Raw genomic sequence first — 26,728 nt, 5'->3', positions numbered from 1 at the left:
AGTTCCAGGTGTTTAGTTTCTGCTGTATTTCACTGTCTGTGCAATCGCATATCACTACATCGTCTGCAAAAGCAAATGCCTGAAAATCATTTCTGGAATTCAGATGTTTCACCTTCTTTATGATTTCATCCAGTAAGAAACGATTAACAATGGTGACAATGCATTGCCTTGTTGTACTACATTAGTTGTAACAAACCAATCCGAATATCCATTCCCTATTTGGACACAGCTCTGACAATGGTTAAAGAGCATTTTCACTTTCCTGATAAGAAATTCTGGTACTTTTCTTCTTGTCAGACATTCCCCAGATCTGGCATACAGCAGATAAATAGATAGAGAGCGATCATGCTTACGTTAATGATAGGGTAAAATGGTTTATTAGTATAAAGTTATGTCAAGTGGACTCAGTTTGGACTTACGCCTCTGTGTGCCTCCAGCTACGACAATATTAATTAATAAATGCCTATTTAACTATATTTTATCATCGTCATATCTGACCAAGTAAATATTATGAAAGCATATTGTCTTGGTCATATTATAATAGTTTTAGCCAATCTCTTCAAGCATTATCCACATGTTTTGTGCTGATAATGTCAAGTGCTTTTTTTAAGTTTGGTTATTTTGAAATTTCTTTCCTCAAAAATATTCTGTGGTTAAATGATGTTTGAAGGTTTTATGAGCAGTAAGTTGTCAAAATAGAAAGGACAAAATAATATTAGGAATGTGGCCATGTTGCTGGGCTTCTAGACAAAATTTTGGGCAATTTTTTATTTCTCTTGAACCATATTTCCATGTTTTTAGGTCATATTTTGGTATTTTTAGGGCATAAGTGCATGCATATTTTCAGAGTTTTTAGGTCATAGAAATCTGAGCCCTGATTATAAGAAATGGAAAGAAGCAATCAAGTAACAAATCAAGTCATGTACAGGGAGACAGGAACATTAATATAAAGATTGAATAGGATAAACAAAATGTCAGGTCAGTGAGGGAAGATGGAGCAACATAAAGAGGAGACAAAGTACAAACATGAAAACATGAAGTATAGCATTGCACCTACTCACCTGTAATCTGAGAGGCTGTGATTGTGCTTGTGTCCTCCCTAATCGCAGTTTCAATTTTTCAGCAAAATCAACTTCAGTGGTCTCCATCGTTACAACTTTCTCCTACAAAGAAGCAATATAGTTTTAGATTTCCGTTCCTAGTATAAGGCGAGTCATACAGAAGTCCATTTATGTAAACTGGCACCTTTCCTCTTAATTTTCAAAGTGTTGTTTGTTTATAAGCCATAACTTTCAGGATTGCCTCGTCAGAGTTAATATAATCACTTGTACTTTTCACTCAATCAACATCTCATAAGCCACGTGATTTTTGAAAAGAAAGTCTCAACCCAGAATTGACAGGGATTCGAACCTCAGCCTTCTGGGTGTGAAACCAGCAGCTAAGCCACTGAGCTAATTACATCCCCAAATCAACATCTGATAAATTTTCAAATTAATTTTGGGCACATGGACAATTATGTAAAAAAAAAAAAAAAAAAAAAAAAAAAACAAACAAACACAGAAATAAAAACATAATATTAACCCCTCAATGCCAACTTTCACGTGTGATACCAGTACAGATCCATGTAGGCCTAAGTTAATTTTGTTCTAGATTGTAAGTTTTTACTTTGTCAGGATGGGTATGGTGTATATTTGGAGCTGAAGAACTCTGCCTTCTTTATATGTAAAACTCAGTCCAAATTAGTTTCTTTTTTCTTCTTACAGAGATTCTCTCTCTGCTCAACTGCATACAGACATATTTCTGCTGCTTACATAGATTGATAGTATGAATCAATCTTTCCATCGATATGCATGCTGACATGATCTGGTATTTGTTTATTTTCTGATCGAATTTCACTGGGTCTCTGCCATCGCCCCTGGTGTGGAACCATAAAAAGAGTAACCACATTGGCACTTGCTGTGAGTTAAACTGATGTTGTGAAACTTTAAATTGGTAAGTTCCCTAACAATAAAATTCTCTTCACTGGGCACAGAGGAGCCTCTCCGAAGATTGCAACACTAAACAATCAAGAGAAAAAGAGCAATCAGGCAACTTCAGAAAATGACTCAAAATGAACTGAAGGCTGATCCTTTCATTACCAAATTTTCTAAAACCAGTGAGCCTTTATCCAGGCCTGCTCTTGTAGTCATGTCAAAGTATTTGTGTGCGCTGGAGAGCGAGCCTCTATTGTTATTTCAAAGTGGGTAAGAAAATCGACATTTGTATGTTGATGTCTTGGCTGAGCGTCACTTGACCCGAACCACTGATGAAGGTGGGAGGTTTTTTGAATGCTTTGGGGAGTTAAACAATATTAAATTATTGGCAACTGAGGAAACCGAGATATTTTGGCCTGCATTAAAAGTGAAACTATTAGAAGAAATTTACTGACAATTGTTTAAGGGTGTCCTGTGGTGGCATTAGATGGGGCAATTTTCTTTTAATTTCTTAGTTGTTGCAACTTAATTTTTAAAAACATCATGCTTTGCAATAAACAATCTATAACCAGTCCAAATAGAGGTTAGTTTGGTTCGATTAAACATCCATTTGATGGCTGTATAATATCCTGTATTGGTACTTATAATCATCGGACAACATTAATTAAATTCAAATTTGAAATTCAAGTGTAAAAGCCAATTTTCTACAGTTTTGATTTGGAATCTGAGTTTCTGATTTTCAGGTTTTAACGTTTTCTTTATGGTTTTGCCATCTCTGCATTTCAATTCCATATAGAATACTACAGTTGTGTGTGTACCTTTGCTAAAACCCTGTACATATGATTTTATTTACTTTCTTTATATTCCATATTTACAGCTTATCAAATACTGTGGATTAACACTTTATAAGGCATATTAACAATAAATCAATACATATTAGGTCGTGATAATAGAATTTAATTTTAGAAAATGCTTAGATAGGAAAGTCAACTAAGAGAACTTTGTTCTTAACAGTTAAGATGCAGCATTATACCAAGTATAATTATGATTAATGCTAATGTAGCTAACCTATAAATTTATTTTGATATTGAAGACCCAGTCTGTACCTTTTGCTCAAGTAAGAAGGATTCTCGTGCAAACCTCATGCGACGCCATTCTTGTTCATCTTCCTCATCGTCTCCATAACCAACACCCTCATCATCTGAAGGGCCTTTGTTTTCACTGAAGTCATCCATGATACCTGTAAATATGATAACCAAAATAATGTGTACACACATGTAAACAGTTACTTCATTCTTAGGAACATCAAGTTAACCGACAGATATATATATATCATCTTACAAAGGTGAGAATACTACAGTGAAACAAATAATTTTCTATTTTGGTTGACACTTGCTGAGCACAATGTTCAGATACACTAATCAGATGCACTTCTACACAAATTTTAAAATACATGCATTTGTCTCAGTGTAGCTAAGATAAAAAGGAACAAGGTGTATATTTTAAATATTCCATTTAGACATGGATATGTTAATAGGCATATAAATACAAATAAACACAAATTATTAATACAATTCTTTTAGTTGGTCTGTGTATTTATTACACCCAAGTCTCAACTAAAATGCATTAACACAAGGAAAAATGTATCCAAAATACCTACAAGGATCTCAATGGGTCATCTTAATCTGTGATGTTTTCTCATTCATTTTTTGTGTTTATCCCTTTCAGACCGTGTACGCACAATTGTGCGGGTTCGTATTATATTTATGTCTGAGCTTAACTGATGTTTTCTTGGCACTAGACCGGCCTGCAGTGCTTGTGCGGGACACGTAGCATGTACTTCAGCTGTTTTAGTACTTGACCACCAGGGGGCAGGAAGAAGAGTTTAAAAATACAGTTCATTAGCAATATGGCGGGAAGCAGTAATGCCTAAAGTAAGTATTTATTTGTTGTATTTATATTAATCTAGAAGTTTTACTGAATATCAGAATATAATCAATGAAGTGTGTAGATTGTGTAGCAAACGTAAATTGCGAACTTACAACATCGTGCGTAATACCATGAGGTTTTGAATGTTGGTACGCACATATGTGCGGTCTAGGTTTTCTTACAGGCAATGCATGTAGGAGTGCTGGGTGCTGTCACAAAAAGGACTGTGAAAGAAAAACTCGTACTCTGCATGCGAAATGTAATGTATAAGATTTTAATTGTTTAAAATCGTTCCACACTGTAAAATGGAACATTTGATCATGTACATGTGCATATTCACATGTACTGAGTAGAATTTTTTATTTTTTTTATTTTTGCAGGTAGTGAATGAAGCCCTGACACGCACAATTGTGTGGGTTCTGTTCTTCAGCCGATAGTTCTTATTTTGTAAAATAAACTGTAAAAACATGTATTTGAGAGCATTTTAGTAAGTTTTTGACTTTTTGACACCTCCAGATTTCTTTCAGGTCTGACGACAAGCTGCTGCTGCCAAAAGGGCAGTAATAGCAAAACTTCTCCTCGATGTAGAAAATGTAACGTTTACTTGTGTTTGAACGAAGATTTAATTGTTTTAAATTATTCCCCACTGTAAAATAGAACATTTGATCATGTACATATGTATATTCACATGCATTGAGGTAATTTTTCTTTTTTGTAAGTAGTGAAGTAAGTCCTGACACACACAAATGTGCGGGTGCTTTTTTTCAGATGTTAATTTTTATTTTGTATAATAAACTTAAAATATATGTATAAAAGAGCATTTTAGTCACTTTTTGACGTACAAACAAAAATTCACACCGCCAGCTTTCTTTCAGGTCTGAAAGGGTTATTTAAAAAGATTGTCAGGGGCTATTATTCTTCCAAGGTTATCAGTGTATTATGATAAACATTTTACTCAATCCTTATTCTCATCCCCATCTCCACTTGCCGGAGTGTGGTGTACGAGGCCCCTCCATCTTTGTTCACGAACCACTGTTCTTCTCCCAATCTTGTCCTCTCTTCTCGACATCCTTCTCCGCCAGATCAATCCATTTTCCTCTGAGTCTGCCCACTTGTCTTGTTCCTTTTACTTCTCTTTCATATTCTCTTCTTGCAGTCCTGCTTGCACTCATCCTTCTTACATGGCTTAACCACTTCAGCGAATAGAGCTGGTGGCATTCAGATACAGAAGCTGGATCCATCGAATACATACTTCTGGTACACCATGTAGCCTGAGTGCATGTCAAATAAGATCACGAGGCACCCTGTCAAAGGCCTTTTTGAGATCCAAGAAAGCGATGTGCAGTCATTTATTCATTTCATTGTGATGTTCTATCAAAAGACTTATTGCATGTATAGCGTTGATCATTCCTGTTCCTTTCACAAAGCCACATTGATTTGGGGCAATGTGAACTATCTCACGAAGGCCTACGTCTACGACATGCTCGAAGATCTTCATTGTATGACAAAGCAAACAAACTGGTTGATAGTTGGAGCAGTCTCTGACATCTCCTTTCCATTTCCAGATGAGAATCATAACACTGGTAAGCTACCTACAAGAGGCACAGTCTTTCTCAATGACCTGGTTAAATAGGTCTTCCAGGAATGCAGCTGCTCATGGTTCAAGCATCTTCCACATCCCTGATGGAAAGTTATTTAGTCCAGTTGCCTTTCCGTTTTTCATTTTCTTAATGGCGACCTCTACTTTAGCAATTGTGATGGGTGGAGCTGGACCATACACAGAATTTACTGTTGGAATTGGTGGATGTAGGATTTCTTCATTGGAGATTTTTTCTACATGTTTCTTCCATCGGTCAAGCATCTCGGTTGGTCTTAGGGTCGGTTCTACCACCTACTGGTAAAGTACCGCTTAACTTGCCTTCCGCGTAAAAGGGATATTTCCGTTCGACCACTCCGAGGTAGCGCTATCGGCAGCATAAATCGTAGTTACCCGGCGCATAATTTATCGGCCACTTCGAGGGCCCGATAAGACTTTTTTACCTGCCGGGCAAGTTTTGAGAGCTGAACATTATTAACTGTATTTCTGGTGACATACAACTCAAATTAGCTTAGTATACTGAAAAAAGCATTACACTGTAACAGTGATCGATATTGTATTGCAGGATTTGGAACATTAATGCTTCCTTTGAGTTGCAACGGTCACACCAGCCTCTCGCATTGGTAGCATAGGGAACACATTTTATACGTCAAGCTTTTGCAAAGAAACTCTAAAAGGATATAAAATCAAAACCTATTTGGAAATAATTTCAAATGGGATTTAATTTTCTACTTTTTTCAGTTTTCAGACACCACATATAACTTGGTCCTATGTATCCCAATTATCCCAAGCTTCCTCATAGCTTAATGGCTAACGCGCTCAGTTCATAATAAGAGGTATGCAGGTTCGAGTCTTCATTATGATGAATCTTTTATTTTCATTATTAGCGTTGTATTAATATGTATGCCTCTTTTCATACGTTCTTTTGTTAATAATATATTTCATTGAAATGTTTAATCACAATATTCGGTCTACTAGGAAAATTATTTATATGTGTGCTACTCATAGATAGATAGATATTTATTTTAATAATTAATTCCAACGAGCCAAAGGCTCATACAGAGGAATTGTACAATGAATAATATATTCAATGGCGGATCTACAAACTCTGATACTTACAATGATATAATCAGGTGACTTAAACAGTAAAAGTAGAGACATCAATACAGAAAGTGTAAAAAATAAAATATCATTCTATAGTTCCTTAATTATACTAAGTGATGTTACGATTAATATAACATATAGGACTGTCACCCAGGTAGTAGATTCCCTATCAGTTGTTTACACAGTCTTCTTCTAAACGATTTCAAAGAAACTGGAAACTATTCCATTCCCGAATTCCTCTTCCTATGAATGGATATTTACCCTGATTAGTTCTTTAAAACATAAAGTTAAACATTAGAATGAAATGCATTATTAATAAATGGAAGCATGTGGAACTAAACAAGGTCACAGAGCTAGTTGCAAATAGAGCATCATGGAGATACTTAATCAATTCACAGAAGCCTGCAGATAGAATGCTCAAAGGCAATAAGCCCGTAGGGAAGATGGGGGTGTATATACGTATATGGAAGCGCGTAAAAAAGAGTTAAGAACAACGGCAGGAAACGAAAATAAATTTTAAAATGTAAATTAGTCGATGAAAACCTGCATACCTTCTATTACGGAGCGTGCGACTTGACCAATCTACTACGAGAATACCTTCCAAAAACGCTGCCTTACATGACTGGTTATAACTGGCGTAAGAAAATGTAATCTCGAGATTTTAATCTCAATTAAGTATTGATTTTGAAGCTCATAGATTAAAATCACGAAAGCTTGACATAAATCGTTGTCCATAACTTTTAAAGACTTCCCTTATTAGGCTTTTCGATTATTTATTATTTAGCGTATGGCATACAAATACGTTATTACAAATGAACAAAAATAACCAATGAACCAATCTACAAACAAATATCTAGATCTTGTATGTACTCAATACATTTTGGAGTTGCCATCAAGAAGTAGGCTTTTCGATGATAATCAACAGATGCAAACACAGGAAAATAAGACAATCAAAATGAGCTTTATAGATCTGACGATAGATAGCACCACACTCGAAAGCGAGAAGTCCCTGAAAATCAGTCTAGCCAACTCCGTATATCGGTGTCTAGCTCCGGGTAGCTACCCAGCGCTTGCGCGGAGGTGGTTGCACACAAGGCAAAGTACCAGCTGATTTACACCCCCAGGTAGTTTACCTCTCGGGCAGCTGCCAGCTACTTTACCAGCAGATAGTAGAACCGGCCCATAGTAGTAGTTTATGGTCATGACATGTCCAATATCCTTTGTGGAATGTTGATGACTTTTTGCTAGTTGGTAAATATATTTTGCTCACTCTGTGGTGTTGAGTTTATCATACATGTCTCTGTAATGTTGTTCTTTTGCCACTTCCTGTTTTGCTAGTGACTTTAGTCACCTGTATTGTTGATTATCAGCATCAACTCCCGAATTGAGCCACGTCTTACGAGACTAATTTCTTTGCTTTAATGGTCACTTGTACATGTTCGCCCCACTGCCAAACCTTCTTGTTGATGAAACGACATCCATTTTTGTTACAAGTGGAAAGTATTGAATAGGTGGTTTTTTATTAAATTATCCTTGATATCTATGCCTAATCCATTTTTGTTGTATCCATGATGTTCGTGGTACAGGCCTTTATGTGTTCGGTGATTGTTCTCCAGGCCTCGTTGACATGTTGTCCATATTGTATAACTAAAGGACCGAGAGAGGTTTTCAGCTGGTTGCAATACTGATTTATTTTCCACCACTTAATTTTCTGATGTACACTTCAGGGCTTTACTACAGAGATCGAGGCGCAATCTGAAACTGAGGAGGAGCAGATGATGTGGTGGTGCAATATTATCATATGGAATAACCTTAGTGTCAATGATTGACTCCATATCACGCCTTCGTACCAACCAGTAATCAATCTGTGAACTTCCTCCACCACTGCTAAAAGTAATGAAGTGCGATGGACGCATTCTGAAAAAGGTGTTGGCTACTGCCAACTCAAATGCCGCAGCACAATCCAAGATTCTGTTCGCATCCTTATTTCTCTCTCCAAAGCCCCGACCTCCAGGTATTCTATCAAATCCGTCCCCATTTTCCCTGACGTGTCCATTTAAGTCACCACCAATCATGAGGAGCTTGTTTTCCTCAACAGATTGTAGGTGATAATATTATACAACGTTAACATATATTCTTGCATTTTATTTTTATCATGCAAACAAATTAGTATTCAACAACACTGAAAGCAAGTCTATGAAAATACATACTGAGATTCTTCCAGCGAAACTGTCTTTGCCGGCCACCTCCTTCAGAATGCAGCTCTCCATCTTCCAAATACAGTTCTTGAAGACGTCGCACTTCTTGTTGGTCCTCGTCAAGCAGTCGCCGCCTAGAAGTTTAAAAAAAGGAGCACCTCAGATATGTCATACTACTGAAAACCTCTAAAAATAGCATTAATATGAAGATTGAACCATATGACATTAAAGTACAACTAGGGCTGAGATGTTCATACTAAAGATTATTTGCGTGAGGCAGTGCTGGGTGCCATGCAGGCAATGACGCAGCTCATATGGCTAATAATGCATTCATTAAGAGACTCCCTACAATTTTTCAATCAATAGATACATGATATGGCTGTAGAGGAAAGCAACGAACTAGTATTTTACAGTTAATGCATCTCGCAAGGCTCAGGAATCGGTGATTATTCTATTTGAATAAAAGACCACTATTTTTAGGGGTATTCAGAACATCATGACATAAAATTGGGAATAAGGGTTTAAATATTAGATCTGTTCCTGCAGCAAATAATTACATAATCAATGAAGCAAAAAAAGTAAAATTTAATGGTGATACTAGATATGGAAAGTCAGTTAGAAGTAACTTAGAAAGAGATTGGGTGGTATTAATAAAGTTGAGCACAGACTCGAGAGCAGCTACTCAGAAGGAAGCAGAACAGGCATTCAAGAAATGAGTATGTGCTCATTATCATACAAACAAAATTCCAGCTGGAATAGGAGTACCTACTCTGTCCATAGATGAGTAGGTGCTCATAAATCACCAAGAAAGCCAATTGTTGTGCATTATGCTAGAGTTGTGGTGTAGCATTCCCTCCCTTTCTATCTATTAACAATGCACAGTGCTGCCTATCTTAAACATTACAGAATCACAGAACACTTCACCTTACCTTATTCTCTGAGTTCTATTTTATAGATATTTAGCCACCCATTCAACCACTGTTTTGTTTAGTTCAACAGTCCTCACTTTTGTCAGTAGATCTCAATCTACCCTATCAAAAGCCCTGGATAGGTCAATAGGGGTACAGTTCATTTGACTGCCTGAATCTAAAATATCTGCTATATCTTGCAAGTAGAGCCTCAATGGAATAATCTTTCCTTAAACCCAAACTGCCTTCTACAAAACCAGTTAGAAATTTTACAAATGTGTCAAATATAAACAGAAAGAATGCTTTCTCAGTGCTTACAAATAACACATCTCAACCTGAGTGGCCTGTAATTACCTGCTTTATGTTTATCATTAAGGTCCAAATGTTGATAATGTAGATAATATTCAAAATGCACTTAAAAAAGTTAAAAATGACTGTTAAAAGACCAAAAAATTAAGAAAATTAATTATAAAATGTTTATAAATTCTTCAGAAAATAATCTGAGATTTGACACCAAGTTTTATATCCAGTATTTTTGTCCAGCACTTTTTTTTTCAGTTTAAATGCAATAGCTGTAGCAATTTCCCCACGAGTGTTGTTAATATCAGACTCCAGCTGTTAATTAGTGAAATGGAATCTACCATTGCCTCATCTTCCTTTTCGCGTGAAGTGATCGTTGTCAACAACAATGCGAAGTTTGACTTAATAAATGCCAAACAACCCCCCCCCCCCCATGCTTGGTTCAGAAAGCATGTCTTGAGCAATCTCTATTGAAGCAGCTTATTCACAATCAAAACCCTGTACTATTTTTTTCACTACCTGGAAATTTTCACAATAATACAAGCATGCATTTAACCACATGCCCTAGGTTGTGGTGGTAATGCAATGTCCAGAGCTTCTGCTTTGAATTGCGTAACTCGAGAGGGGGATTTTAAGAAAACCTTTTTAACGTTTGCCACAAGCTTGTCTATGTTGGGATAATTTGCTGGCACTTCTTCACAAACACTATGTAGACCATACGCTAGGCATGTGACATGTACCATTTTAGAGTAAAGTGCCTTCGATGAATTACCTGGTCTCACCATATACGGTGTTGTGTCACTTGAAAGCACATTATCATGTATTATGCCATCATATAAGATAAAGACAATGTTGCTGGAATAATTATAACATTAAAATACATATAACAACAAAAATTATGGCTGTGATCTTCTTGTCATAATATGATGTCCTTTAAGTTGAGTTAGGACCTCAGGCAAAGTAAATCTCCAGAGTGAAATATAAAGTACATCTAATGTCTGATGTAGAACAAAACACTAACATGCTAGAGGAAGCAGGCAGGCCATGGAAACATTGCTATTTACTTTACGTTGCACCGACACAGATAGGTCTTATGGCGACAATGGGATAGGAAAGGCCTAGGAATGGGAAGGAAGAGGTCGTGACCTTAATTAAAGTACAGCCCCAGCATTTGCCTGGTGTGAAAAACGTAAACCACGCAAAAACCATCTTCAGGGCTGCAAACAGTGGAATTGGAACCCACTATCTCCCGGATGCAAGCTCACAGCTGCACGCTCCTAACCGCACGGCCAACTCGCCCAGTGCCATGGAAACAAAGGAGTGGACAGGGAACAAAACACTGACATGTTGGAAGGAAGCAGGCAATGGAAACAAAGGAGTACAGTGAAACCTCGTTAGCGTGCTCCTCATTAACAAGTTTTCCCGCTTAACACGTTGTAAATTCGAAGTCCCGATTCTCATCGTATTAAATCAATATAAAATACCTCACTTATTGTGTCACAAAGTTTCACTATTACCGCTTAGTACGATCACATTTTCCCTAGCCCTCGAAATGTTATTTGTCATTCCTTGTGAAACAAACGTGATTTCCAACAAGTAAGATCCGTCGCCACAGTTGTGTGATTACGGAAAAAGGCCTTAACTTCCTGAAATTTTTAACTGATGTAATTTATGTAGAAGTTTCTGTAACATTAAAATTATACATATTTCATTCATGTGATGTTTAGCCCATTTGTTGGATTTTCAGTTTTCCTATGGTGTACGTGTTCTTACCTTATCTAGGGTCCCTCCAAAATAAAATAATCCAGATTCCTCTATATATGTGTTTCTTTACCTTACTATGCTCTATTTTTTTTTTTTTTTTTCTTTAATGGGAAAATTTTGGAATATTGGCCTACAAATCTTGGTCCTAATCTTCTCAACAGGCTTCATTTCTCCAACCTTATCCCTACACATAATAATGATAAACTGTACAAGTTGAACCCTATAATAGATCACCTCAGAAGTTCTTTCAAATGCAAAAAAAACCAGCATAGAGGGTCATGTATACATATGAAGCAATCACTGAAGGGGTTTTAATAATCTTGAAATCATAAGGAATAATATTGAGACACTTCAATACTGGCACATGTTGAGGTATAACATTATCATCCTCATTACAAAACTTCGGCTGAGAGAAAAACTTACATGTGTATTTTCCCAAGCTGTTCCTTGATCTGTTTCTGGTCCAGTTTTTCTGCATCTCCTTCTTCCACGTCTAATGTGTCCAGATCTCTCTCATCTTCATCTGCACTATCCCACTCTGACTCTGAAAGTTCTGCTTCATCTTCGAAGAAGTCCTTAGCTAGCCGTGGTAGCTCTACATCCTCTTTGCTTACTACCACTTCATTCTCCTCAGAGTCATACTCGACTAGAGTGGGTCCGTCATCGTCCTCTTCCTCTGACACCTGCTCGCTTTCCTCTTCATTCTCATCATCTGAAAACAGTAAAAATCTATTAAAATAAACTATTGAGTCCTTTCATATTTTCGAAGAAGGTCCAGAACGTTGGCCGACAACTGCTGGGGGCCGCACCCTAATAGCAAGTGGGAAGTAAAGCGTCAAAGCATATCATCTGTACAGTCCTTGAAGAAGAGGTTTACTGATGGAACTAATACATATAAATAATTAAAATCGTGAAAACTAAACTTAAAAAAAAATACAATATCTAATATAAGAACGGTTTTAAACCACACCCATTTGTAGGAGTGGAAACAAAGTTTTAAAATGCCTGGAAGGTACATCATATTATGCGAAGAGTGTTTGATGTCAGCTGGGCGGTCGAATCCTAAATATATATTACTCTGACAAGGAATGAATATAAAACAAAAGTCAAGGAAATACAAATATTCATGTTTGTGTCAAATTTTTTTTTCGGTTAATAAATCCAATGTTGTATGGGAGACTGTGAGCTTTGTTAAGATTATTATTACTAAAACATGACTCAGCTGTGTTGATACTGTTACACAGCAGAAAGCGACAGGAAACTACAGCCGTAACAAACTCCCGAGGACATGCAGCTCTCTCCGTATGAATGATGTAATGACGATGGCTTCCTCCCGGGTGAAATATTCCTGTAAAATAGTCACCCATTCGGATCTCCAGGTGGAGACTACACGAGAGGAAGATGGATACTGCCATTCTGCGAGTCAGAGCGTGGAATGTTAAAAGTTCGAATTGTTGTGGAAGGTTAGAGAATCTGAAAAGGGAGATGGATAGATTAAACTTAGATGTAGTTGGTATAAGTGAAGTACGTTAGCAGGAAGAGCAGGATTTTTCATCTGGCGATCATAGGATTATCAACACAAAATCAAACAGGGGAAACGCAGGAGATAGTCTAATAATAAGAAAATAGGGCAACAGGTAAGCTACTACGACCAGCATAGAGAAAGGATTATTGTTGTCAAAATAGACACCAAACCAATGCCCACCACAATAGTGCAGGTCTATATGCCCACTAGTTCAGCAGATGATGATGAAATCGAAAGAATATATGAAGAGAAAGAAGATTTAATACAATATGTAAAAGGTGATGAGAATTTAATTGTGATGTGAGACTGGAATGCAGTGGTAGGCCAAAGAAGACAAGGTAATACATTAGGAGAATTCGGATTGGGACAAAGGAATGAAAGAGGAAGTCAACTGGTTGAATTCTGCACCGATCATAATTTAGTCCTTGCTAATACTTGGTTCAAACACCACAAAAGACGTCTGTATACGTGGATGAGACCTGGAGACACTGGAAGGTATCAAACGTACTTCATTATGATTAGGCAGAGATTCAGAAACCAGGTGTTGGATTGCAAAACTTTGACAAGAGCAGACGTGGACTCTGACCACAATTTGTTAGTCATGAAATGCCATCTGAAATTGAAGAAACTGAAGAAAGGAAGGACTGCAAGAAGATGGGATCTAGACAAGTTGAAAGAAAAGAGTGTAAGGGACTGTTTTAAGGAACATGTTGCACAGGAACTAAGTGAAATGGCTGAAGGAAACACAATAGAGGAAGAATAGACAGTCGTGAAGAATGAGGTCACTAGGGCTGCTGAAGAAATGCTAGGAAGAAAGGAAAGATCAACTAAGAATCAATGGATAACTCAGGATATACTGGACCTGATTGTGGTCCTGAAAGTAAAAGAATGCCAAAAAAAATAATATAATAATAATAATAATAATAATAATAATAATAATAATAATAATAATAATAATAATAATAATAATAAGAGGGCAGAAAAATAATACAGGCGATTAAAGAATGAAGAGGATAGAAAGTGCAGGACAGGTACGGAAGAATGGCTGAAGGAGAAGCGCAAGGAAGTTGAAGGTCATATGGTCGTAGGAAAGGTAGATGCTGCATACAGAAAATCAAGGAAACCTTTGGAGAAAGAAAATCTAGGTTTATATTAAGAGCACAGATGGGAAACCGCTTCTAGGGAAAGAAGACAGGGCAGAAAGATGGCAGGAACATATCCAACAGTTGTATCAAGGTAATAACTTAGATGATATGGCTCTGGAACAAGAAGAGTCTGTTGATGCTGAAGAAATGGGAGACCCAATTTTGAGGTCAGAATTCGATAGAGCTTTATGAGACCTAAATAGGAACAAGGCACCTGGAATTGATAACATTCCCTCTGAATTACTGACTGCCTTGGAAGAAACCAGCATGGCGAGGTTATTCCATTTAGTGCGTAAGATGTATGGACAGAAGTGCCATTCGATTTTCGGCAGAATGTCGTTATACCTATTCCCAAGAAAACGGATGCTGACAAGTGTGAAAACTACCGCACCGTTAGTTTAGTATCTCATGCCTGCAAAATTTTAACACACATTATTTACGGAAAAATGGAAAGACAAGTTGAAAATAAGCTGGAAGAAGATCAGTTTGGATTCAGAAGAAATGTAGGAACACGTGAAGCAATCCTGACTTTACGTCTGATCTTAGAGGATCGATTAAAGAAGGACAAGCCCACGCACATGGCACTCATAGATCTAGAAAAGGCATTTGATAATGTTGACTGGACCAAGCTATTTGAGATTCTGAAGGGGTTACAGTAAAATGAAAATGTTAATGGTCCACCTTTTCAATACCATGAATGTTTATTGATGTGATCACATAACGTTGAAAGAAGATTGGTACTAGTTTTGACGCTCACTGCACCTCATCATCAGCCAAAGAGCATTGAAACTAGTACCAATCTTCTTTAAACGTTATGTGATATATATTCACATCAATAAATATTCATGGAATTGAAAAGGTGGACCTTTAACATTTTCATTTTACTGTAATCCCAGTTCAATACGGAACAAAATGAAGTTTCTAACTTTCAATTCTGAAGGGGATCGGGATCAGATACAGAGAACGAAGAATTATCTACAATCTGTATAAAAATCAGTCTGCAGTGATAATAATCGAGGGCTTTGAAAAAGAAGCAGCAATCCAGAAAGGAGTGAGGCAAGGTTGCAGCTTGTCCGCCCCTCCTTTTCAATGTTTATAGAGAACAGGCAGTAAAGGAAATCAAATACGAATGTGGGAGGGGAATCACGATCCAAGGAGAGGAAATCAAAACCCTGAGATTTGCTGATGATATTGTTATTTTATCCGAGACTGCAGAAGATCTGGAGAAATTGCTGAATGGTATGGGCAGAATCTTGGGTAAGGAGTACAAGACGAAAATAAATAAGTCCAAAACAAAAGTAATGTAGTGCAGTTGAACGAAGTCAGGTGATGCAAAAAACATTAGAGTAGGAAATTAAGTCTTAAAGGAAGTAGACGAGTATTGTTACTTGGGTAGTAAAATAACTAGTGATGGCAGAAGTAAGGAGGACATAAAATGCAGACTAGCACAAGAAGAAATTTGTTCATTTCGAACATTGATATAGGAATTAGAAAGATGTTTTTGAAGAATTTCGTCTGGAGTGTGGCATTGTATGGAAGTGAATACATGGACGATAACTAGCTCAGAAAGAAAGATGATAGAAGCTTTTGAAATATGGTGTTACAGAAGAATGCTGAAGGCGACATGGATAGATCGAATCATGAATGAGGAGATAATGAATCGAATTGGTAAGAGGAGATCAATTTGGCTAAATTTGACCAGAAGAAGATAGAATGATAGGACACATCTTAAGACACACAGGACTTGTGCAGATGGTTTTTGAGGAAAGTGTAGGCGGTAAGAATGATAGAGGTAGACCAAGGTATGGATATGACAGACAGATCAGAAGAGATGTAGGATGTAGTAGTTACGCAGAAAAATAAAAGGTTGGCACAAGATAGGGTGGTATGGAAAGCTGCATCAAACCACTCTAAGGACTGATGACTCAAACAACAACACAACACATATACAGTAAAACTTCTTTTTATTCATTTCACACTTATACGTTCTCTACATTTATACATTTTTTCAGTGGTTCCGACAAAATCCTATACATATTACGGCGAGTTATTTCATTTACATGTTTTTTTACGCTTAGGGTATCTTAAGTCCTCAGAGGCAAAATGCTTCGTTTATGAATTTACGATGGTTTCAGTCTTCAAAAAATCACAAGAAATATTCTAAACACAAACTTATGACTTGCACTGTACTTTTCTTGGAAATCATACCTCTGCACGCATGTTTGGTAGCGTGAGCTACCTGGAAGCTATTTTTGAGCATACTCTTTGGTGTTCTGAGCTTCAGGTTTTACCAAGTTGTGATTAGCATCGTGAGATTCGTGAGTAGTGAACATGGGTGAAAGAAAGAGAACTAACATTACCGTTGCCGAAAAATGACATATTTTGAATGTAGTGAAGAAAAGTGGCAACATGAAACGAGTTGAAATTACTAAGAAATTGGGGATTGCTCTGTCTACCTTCAATACTATTGTAGCTAAGACTGCGGAAATTGAAGAAAGCGCGTTGGTGTTACGACAAATAAGCGGACTCGCATTCAGGGTGAAAAATACAAACACCTAGAAGACTGTTTATTACAGTGGTTCAGGCAACATAGGACAGAAGGCATTCCAATCAGCAGAAATCAGTGGACCAATGCTTTGCGAAAAGGCAAGTGAACTAGCGATCAGACTTTGTGTATTAGATTTTAGTGCTTATTTGGGCTGGCTACACACATTTAAGGTTAGACACAGTATCGGCAGTCATAATGTGTGTAGAGAAAGAAGAGTCGATGCCGAGACTGTGCATAATTGGAAAGAAAATCGTAGAACTGAGAGCACAATTTGCTCCTAAGGACATTTTCAATGCGGATGAGACAGGCCTTTTTTGTAAATTTCAAAGGGGTAAAAATGTCATGACGGGAAACAAAGCAACAACGCGTAAAGCTTCTGTTACGAGCCAATAGTGATGGAAGCGAAAAACTGCCTCTGCTGACGAGTTGAAATTACTAAGAAATTGGGGATTGCTCTGTCTACCTTAAGTGTTTAACAAAGCTTTATAAATATAAAAAACACTACTACTTTTCAAAACTTTCCTTCCTAAAATTAGGATGTGGAGATTATTCGAGTATATACTGTATAAGAAATGATGTAGGAAAGCTGCATAACGTGCTCACATTTGTGATCAATGGCATTTTCAAAGAAGGAAGAGAATCTGCAGACAAACTTTTCTTTCCATTGCTCTGTTTTCATGCTCAACCTGGTGTACAAGAGCGTACTTTGGAAATCGGAGGCAACAGGCATGAAAGTAGCGAGAATGATTGCTAGAATCACACAGTATGTAAACTAGCAGAATTAAACTAAGGAACTTCATATTATTTGTCCGTATTGAACTGAGATCACAGTCCGACTCGTTGGCTGAACGGTCAGCGTACTGGCCTTCGGTTCAGAGGGTCCCGGGTTCGATTCCTGGCCGGGTCGGTGATTTTAATCGTCTCTGATTAATTCTTCTAGCCCGGGGACTGGGTGTTTGTGTTTGTCCCAACACTTTCCTCTTCATATTCACACAACACACTACACTACCAACCACCACAGAAACACGCAATAGTGATTACATCCCTTCATATAGGGTTGGCGTCAGGAAGGGCATCCGGCCGTAAAACAGGGCCAAATCCACATGTGCGACACAGTTCGCACCCGTGACCCCACAGGTGTGGGATAAGCGGTAGAAAAAGAAGAAGAAGATTGAACTGAGATCACAATTGAATTAAAAATCTAGCAAGTTCCACCTTTTAAATACAAAATACAATGTTGTTTAGTTTACAACATATATTTCATTACAGAACTATTTTCGGTGTTCATTTAGACACCATCATCAGCTGCATAGTAAGTGAAAAAAAACTTGGCAATATCAACAATGAACAACAACATACTGCTATATTTAACTCCTTAATATCTATATTATATCAGGTTAAAAACTCTAATTTGTAACAAGAAAAACCTTGTAAGTCAAAAATATAAAATCTCATCTCTGAGTGATGAGTTGTTTCAAATTCCGTAATGGCTATTATTCTATACTATCGTAAATGTCTGGTTCATATACGATCTCAAAATTGAGGAATTAAAGTTGGATACAGTCCTTTAATGTTAAAATGTTAATTTCATATATACGCTGATAGCCATTTGTTGGATAAAAACTCGTTGTGTACAATAAAAATTATTAAACTGCGCCATCTTCTTAATTTTGTTGGTGCGCAGAAACGTAGTTTTTATGCTGTAAATATGATGGTTGGAACTGTGATTTTAACTTACCCTGAAGTTATTAGGCGGGCATAGCTTCTCAGTTCAATGTAATCCTGTAATGATGAAAGCCCAATGTTAATATAAAAGCAAGAAAAATTGATGAAGACCTGACTGAATCAAAATACTGATGAGGCCAACTCACAACGGCTGTATACTTCGCGTGACGAGTGCAGCACAACGAGTGTGTCTGCTCGTATCGTGTGCTATGTGATGAAGCGCTAAGGAAGGGGAAGTATGGGCGGCAAGGAGGGTGTTTCTAGAATGTTGACGATGTAGGAGAGGGTCTGGGTGGTGTTGTGGACGAAGACCGTAGTACGAAAAACTGTTTTGTAGAGTTCGAAAGACATTCGAATTTTCTGGAATTCTTAGCTTGTCAAGTAATAGAATCAAGCAATCATATAATACTTTGGGTTTCTCTGAAATTTCATTCAGATTAAGGTTAGCATTATAATACTGGTCTAGATGTATTAGACACGCTTCCGTAATGTCAAGCCTCGGTCCCTTAGCTAGTGTTTCCATAATCTCAAGGGCTTTATCTATGTCTGTGAATTTATGTTTGTACTCGTGGATATGCAGGCCTACGGCTGAAAATCTATTATATTTTACGGCGTTAAGGTGTTCTTGATACCTGACATTAAAGCTACGTCCAGTTTGCCCTATATATCCGCTTCCACAGTCTCTACATTCGAACCTATATACACCTGATTTCGAGTATGGATTGACTTTATTAACAGCTGAAGCATTATGTAAAACTACAGTACTTCTGTTGTCTGTCTTGAACGCAATCCTAATATTATGTTTCTTGAAAATGTTTGTAATTCTATAAACTTCTTTATTAAACGTGAAGGTCGCAATTTCTTTTGCTTCTGGTTTATCTTTAGTCAGGTTCGTGCGAGGGCGATATTTAAATTTATTTATTATTCGCTCTATAAAATTCCCTTTAAAACCGTTAGCTTTAGCCATGGATCGAATGACGTTCAGTTCCTTGTCCAAGTCTCGCTTGGACATTGGTATGCTAAATGCGCGATTCACCAAGCTGTTATAGGTCGCGTATTTGTGAGCTAAGGGGTGTATTGAATCCTGTCGTATTGTGACTGAAGTTTGTGTGGGCTTTCTGTAAATGCTAAAAGAAAATGAAGAGGCGTGCCTATTGATCTTTAGGTTCAGATAATTAATGGATTTTTCTATTTTGGATTCCAAAGTAAATTTTATATCAGTATCTATTGTATTAAGATTATTAAGAGTAGTAGAGGCGTTGGTTATGCGTTCATCCAGAATAACAAAAGCATCATCTATGTACCTGGACCAAAATAGAACATTCTTAATTTTGTCATTATTAATTGTTTGTGTATCTTCTAAAAAATCTAAATAAATTTCTGCCAAAATTCCTGAGGCTGGAGACCCCATTGCAAGACCATTCTGTTTATAAATGATCTTGTCAAAAGTGAAATAGTTGTTATTGACCAGCAATTTTAAAATCGTCATAAAGTCTTTGATTTCAAAACTGCTTAAATTCTTGGCAATGATAGGAAGCAATTTATTAGCTTTGATGTTTGGAAACATGTTTACTATATCAAAAGAATGTATTGTATGGTGACCCTGTAATTGAAATTTACTTAATTCTTTAATCAAGTCCACGGAATTCTTTATGGATTTATTTGCAGTGAATCTGTAATGTTGTTTTAGGAATTTTTGGATATACTGCGCCAGTTTGTAAAGGGGGCTAGGTCTGTAATTTATAACTGGTCTAATGGGAACACTGGCCTTGTGGATTTTTGGCAGCACTTTAGCGATTGGGAGGCCGGGGTTCATGCTAATTAATTTTTGCTTCTCAAATTCGTTAAAGAGAAAAGTAGTTTTCTTCAATGTTTGTTTCAATTGCTTCTGCAACGACTCAGTTGGGTCTTTTTGAATAATAGGAAAAGAGTCATCGTTAAAAAAAAATTTTTGTTTTTCGGATGTAATCTGCTTTATGTATGATAACGGTTATGTTGCCCTTATCAGCTTTAGTGACAATAAGCTCTTCGTTTTTTATTTTCTTTTTTACTTAAGGAGTTAAATATAGCAATATGTTGTTGTTGTTGTTCATTGTTGATATCGCCAAGTTTTTTTCACTTACTATGCATCTGATGATGGTGTCTAAATGAACACCGAAACTAGTTCTGTAATGAAATATATGTTGTAAAGTAAACAACATTGTATTTTGTATTGAAAAGGTGGAACTTGCTAGATTTTTAATTCAATTGTGAACTGGTAGAAGGTTATATGCAATGAGTTAAATGGTAAGTTAGGAACAAACACATGAGATAAAGCTGAGAGAAAGATTATGACAGATGAATGGAAAAAGCAGAACATTCTGAAGATGTGAAGATCTTGTATAAACGAATTGGAGGGTGACCGAAGAGATGTGGAAGCCGAAGTGGCCAATTAGCTAACTGTGAATAGTGAACACAATTGCAGAGACTTTAAGCTAGAACACTGAAAAGCCATAACAGGCCATAATAAAATAGAAGCCAATGTAAAAAAGTGAACAAATGAATAAAATAATCCATTAATATAAAAGTACTGTATCATAGTGAACAAAATGTTACGAGCAACAGAACAGGTGTGTAAAATCAAGGAAATGATTACCATATTTACGCGAATAATCCCCATATATTTTTTTAAGAATTTTGAGGCACGAAAGTGGGGTGCGGGTTTTATTTGCGTCAAGGTTGCCAACACGCTCCTGGCTCACCTAGTTTTCGATGCTGAGTGTACAGTTATGCTTTGTGCAACCGTAGATGTAAGAAAACTGTCCCCATATGTCATATTTAAACGGAAAACAATTCAGACTTTTAATTCTAAACTGACTTTACATTTTTTTAAATAGTATCGAATTTTACAGAGTAATTTAAATTCAAAATTTCTCCGCATCATGACAGAACGCATCTTCCGGAACGTGCAGGGGTAGCTTTCCAAACTTTCACTCCGGTGTGTCTATAGTGTGTTTCATAGTTGAAAATAGAGTGAAATCTTAATTCTTTTGTATTCAGCATTTTAAGGAACGCCACAATATCACGTAGCAGGCAGTACGTGGAAAAGGAGAATCCACGAAAACTGGCGAGGCTTGGCACTTCTGAATTACAAGATGGCTGTTAATTCAAAATCACTTCATTGGAAGTCCGATTTCTGTATTACAAAGACTTCGAATTAATGAGGTTCTACTGTATCACAAAACTAACATCAGATTTCGCCGGTGTGTCTATTTCAAGTGTTTACCTTGCACGAAAAGAATTATCCACCACCGGTCATGTTACTGTCCAGTAAAAAGAGACCACGTGTGAGAAGTGTTTTAGACATGGAGTGTGACAAACTTGTAAGTAATTTAGGAGAGGATTCTAGTGATTCAAGAGACAACAAATCTTCCCATCTACAGGGAATCTAGCCTATTGCAAGTTCAGATTAATGAAATACCTGTCACGTAAGTAGGCCTACTCGCTCATTTTCATGGAAAATATATTTCATAGCAGTGATAATGGATTTTTATCATCTCAGGCATTTTTTTAAGGAACGCCACAATATCGCGTAGCAGGCAGTACGCGGAAAAGGAGAATCCACGAAAACTGGCGAGGCTTGGCACTTCTGAATTACAAATTTACATGCTCATATTTGCGTAAAGACCACGAGGACAAAACAAAAAGTTTGTTTATGGCTACGTTACTCTTTCGATGGAAGGAATTTTAGTTAATTTCTTTTTTTTTTTTTTTTTTCAAAATGAGTCTTCCTAAAATGAGGGTGCAGGCATTATTCGACGGCGGGGATTATTCGGCTAAATACGGTATATTACAGTATATGGTAATAGACAAATCATGAATCTTCATACCTGAAAATTCCAACTTTCTGTGAAACTTCTTCTTTGTTTTCTTCTCAGATTTTTCACCCAAATTATCTTCTTCATCTGAAGATAGCAGCACTTTCAGAGATCTCTTTGCATTTGTGTTCACGCTGTAAAAGAAAAGTTAAACTGACATTTTCACAAATACAGCAGAAATAAAAGTTACACAAAGCAATAAAAATTGTTACTCATCAGATAAGAACATGGTTGATGGTAGTGATGGGTCGTTCATGAACGAACTGACTCTTTTGAACTACTCATTGGAGAGAGCTAGCTCTCTCATTGAGAGTCGACTCTTGTAAGAGCTAGCTCCCTCCTTGCTCCTTGAGAGCTAGTCATTCAATTACCCTCCTTGCTCCTTGAGAGCTAGTCATTCAATTACGAGTCGACTCTTGTATGAGCTAGCTCCCTCCTTGCTCCTTGAGAGCTAGTACGAGCCGACTCTTTTATCAACTGCGACTCCAAGAAAGAGCTAGCTCGTCACATTGAATCTCGTTCATTTCTGGCCAATACCATGCTTCAGATAATCACGTGACATACAGAAACCGCTTTCGTCCAGCCTCTTCCCGCACTCAGTCAGTCCCTCTTTGAGTCAGTCAGTGCACTGAGTGCAGTGGTTGTGGTGTCTGGTATGTCTGTTAGGTACGTTATTTGTGCCATACTTCTGGCAACTTGCTGAAACAATAAAATGAAATAAACAACATGTTATTGAGCAATACTTAACAGTTCACTTCCTGTATGCACCCACAATTTATGAAGGATGTACTGCAGATGCAGTAGGTTTTAAGAGCGAAGAAATGACACCAAGTTCAGGTTAAGTATCCTCAACTAAAGCACGAACAACAGTCACTATCCAGAATACTGAATATACCACCCGGCAAGTAAAAAAGGCGTAGTTTTATTCTATCTGAAATAATTAAGAAATACTCTGTCAAATCCTCACCTGTTTCGTAGTTATGGATCAACACGTTGCCAAAATTATTCGGTTTTACGGCACAGTGGATAAAATGATATACCGTGATTTTAAATTGAATAAAGGGAAATAGAAATAACAGACCATTTATATTGGTATTATAAATTTGCTCATTCAGGACAAATATTTCAGATTCCCTGTGGGAATCAACATCTATGTCATCTGATGGCCAAGCAGGCATCAATTTTTGATAATGAGACAAAGTCTCTTAGTGCATTGGCACTGCCGGTGGCTCAAGTTAGCCTACGCAGTGGCCTCCACTGTATGCACTAGCCAGCGTATTGGTAGGTGTGCTAGGTACCAACTGATGAGCCCACCCTAGCACACGAGGGCGAAACGCTGGCAACCAAGAATGAGTTAGCTGGAAAGTTTATAATGTCCAATAACGGACCATTTATATTGGTATTATAAAGACTGCAGCCAAAAATTTTGGGCTTATGTTTCCTCCATGTGTACTCTATCCATGGGTGCTTGCACTTATATCCTCTGGGAAAATATATAAATTCCTCTTCCATGGGTTAACAGAAGAAGGAAGGAGCATGTCATGCAGAAATAATTGTTTGGTACAGTGATAAAGGTAAGATACTTACTCTAATGTTATAGGCTGAGTATCTGGTAGTGATGGAGCAAGGCTGTCCTCTTGGCTTTGCTGGGAGACTTCTCCATCCTGAGAAGGCTCAACAGGTTGAGTCAAGAATTTTCCAGAACAAAGCCCCAAAAGTTCAGCTTCTATCTCCTTATCAGCTGCATTTCCAGTGGATGGTGCACCAGTTTCTATTACAAAAAACACACAAGGCTGCTATTCATAGTGCTATAATATGACAGATGGGCTGATGATATCATGGTTTTGCCCCTTTAAACAGTAATCATAACTAATCAATATACAGAATCCAAATAACCATGCCAAATAATACAAGAAGAAATATAGCAATTTAATTATTAAGCTTAAATTACCACAACCACATAGTGCACTACCAAAGGTACTTTATGTGTCAATAACTGACACACTGTGCCATGAATTTTACCCATTTTTAAAAATCAGCACGATATGACAATAAACTGTTAACTGACTTACAAGTCTCCAAGACAATGAATAACAAATATCCAAGAAAACATTTTATCAGATACTCTTTACCAATAACAACCTACAGCCATTTAACTTGCAAATCCATTTTCAGAGGATCCAAACAAGATGCCACCACCATCAACACTTAGTGCACTACCAAAGGTGTTACATGTGTCAATAATGACATTATGCTGTGACAAGAATTTTATCCACTTTCAAAAATCAGAAGCAGGAATAGATTAAATTAGATCTGAAATGGTGAAGTATAGTGGGAAGGCAGGGATGAAATGGCTTCATAGAGTAATAAGCTTAGCTAGGAGTGTTGGTAAGGTACCTTCAGTTTGGACAAAAGCAGTAACTGAACCTATCTATAAGCAAGGGAATAGGAAGGATTGCAATAACTATTGAGGTATCTCATTGATTAGTACACCAGGCGAAGTATTCACTGGCATCTTGGAAGAGAGGGTGCGATCAGTGGTTAAGAGGAAGTTAGATGAAAACCATTGTGGTTTCAGAACATAGAGGGGCTGTCAAGATTCGATTTTCAGTACGCACCAGGTAATTGAAAAATGCTACATGAGGAACAGACAGTTATGTTTATGTTTCGTAGATCTAGAGAAAGCATATGAGGGGGTACCGAGAGAAAAAATGTTCACCATACTGGGGGGACTATGGGATTAAGGGTAGATTATTAAAAGCAATCAAAGGCATTTATGTTGACAATTGAGCTGCAGTGAGAATTGAAGGTAGAGTAAGTTTTTGGTTCAGGGTACTTGCAGGGGTTAGACAAGGTTTTTAATCTTTCACCTTTACTGTTTGTAGTTTACATGGATCATCTGCTGAAATGTATAAAGTGGCAGGGAGGGATTCAGTTAAGTGGATATGTAGTAAGCAGTCAGGCCAATGCTGACGACCTGGGTCCTGTTTCATAAAACATTTTTCACTAATATTATTAGTAAGAAACCAATAATATTAACTAATAATATTAGTATTATGTTTCATAGAGTTATTAGCTAATAATATTAGTAATTAGTTTGTGAGTCAAAATTATTAGTAGATATTCCTAATAACAGGGCGTATGAAAAAACATTAATGGCCTTTCATAGTCATATTATTCATTTGAGGAAGCAAAATTCTTATTTGCTGTCGCAAACTGGGAATACTGACCAGACACCTGTCTATTTTGAAATGCCGTTTGAAAATACAGTGGATACGAAAAGTTCTAAAAGTGTAACCATCAGAACAGGTGGTAATGAAAAGCAAAGATGCATGGTAATGTTGTGCGTATTAGCGGATGGAACCAATCTCCCTCCATACGTAGTTCTGAAAAGAAAAACACTTCCGAAAGGAAACTTGCCGTCTGGTGTTATTGTTAGAACACACGAGTCCTGCTGGGTGGACAGTGTGTTAGTTGAGGACCGGGTGAAGTGCGTTTGGCAACGTCGCCCGGGAGCTTTGTTACAAAAACGAAACATGCTTGTGTTGGACAGTTACCGCGGACATACAACTGACGCCATAAAAGATATGATGAGGAAAGGAAAAAATGATCTTGCGATAATACCCGGAGGACTCACTTCTATTCTACAACCGTTGGATGTGTGCGTGAACCGGCCTTTCAAAACTGCAATGAAAAAGTTGTACACCAAATGGACGTCTGATGGTGAACACACGTTAACACCAACCGGACGAGTGAAGAGGCCTGAAGTGGGACTAATACGCAGCTGGATCAAGACCCCATGGGCACGCATTCCCAATGATCTAGTGTCCAAAAGCTTTAAGAAATGTGGAATTTCAAATTCAGTGGACAGTAGTGAAGACGACTATTTGTGGAAAGATGTTGGCGACGAAAGTTCCCATGGTGAAACTTCAGATGACGATGATGAATTGTGAATGATCTGAGTATTGGACCGATTTTATTTACAATTTTTGTGATGTTAATTGCAAGCTGTTTGAATATATATTTGTGGTATATTTGAAGAAAATTAAATAGGTAAGTAAGTTATTTTATTTTTTATTTTATTTTTTCCCGTATTTTGCCTCTCAAATCTAGGGGGCGGGTCTTATTCGGTGGTGGGTGGTATTCAGGATTATA

General features: G+C 37.3%; 1 protein-coding gene across 1 annotated transcript in view; it reads right to left on the bottom strand.

Moving 5' to 3' along the window:
• Nucleotides 1-26,728, bottom strand: part of LOC136870646 (claspin) — a 121,876-nt gene that overhangs the window by 11,677 nt on the left and 83,471 nt on the right. The window contains exons 7-12 of the mRNA XM_067144932.2: nucleotides 24,161-24,344; nucleotides 22,586-22,707; nucleotides 12,197-12,485; nucleotides 8,814-8,935; nucleotides 3,080-3,213; nucleotides 1,062-1,163 (exon numbers count right to left, since the gene is read on the bottom strand). Coding sequence (XP_067001033.2) covers nucleotides 1,062-1,163; nucleotides 3,080-3,213; nucleotides 8,814-8,935; nucleotides 12,197-12,485; nucleotides 22,586-22,707; nucleotides 24,161-24,344 — 953 coding nt within the window. The remainder of the gene's footprint in view (nucleotides 1-1,061; nucleotides 1,164-3,079; nucleotides 3,214-8,813; nucleotides 8,936-12,196; nucleotides 12,486-22,585; nucleotides 22,708-24,160; nucleotides 24,345-26,728) is intronic.

Source organism: Anabrus simplex, chromosome 1 (genome assembly GCF_040414725.1).
Source record: "Anabrus simplex isolate iqAnaSimp1 chromosome 1, ASM4041472v1, whole genome shotgun sequence".
NCBI classification, from domain to species: domain Eukaryota; kingdom Metazoa; phylum Arthropoda; class Insecta; order Orthoptera; family Tettigoniidae; genus Anabrus; species Anabrus simplex.
Note: the sequence above shows the minus strand (reverse complement) of the source record. Positions and strands in the feature narration are given on the sequence as shown.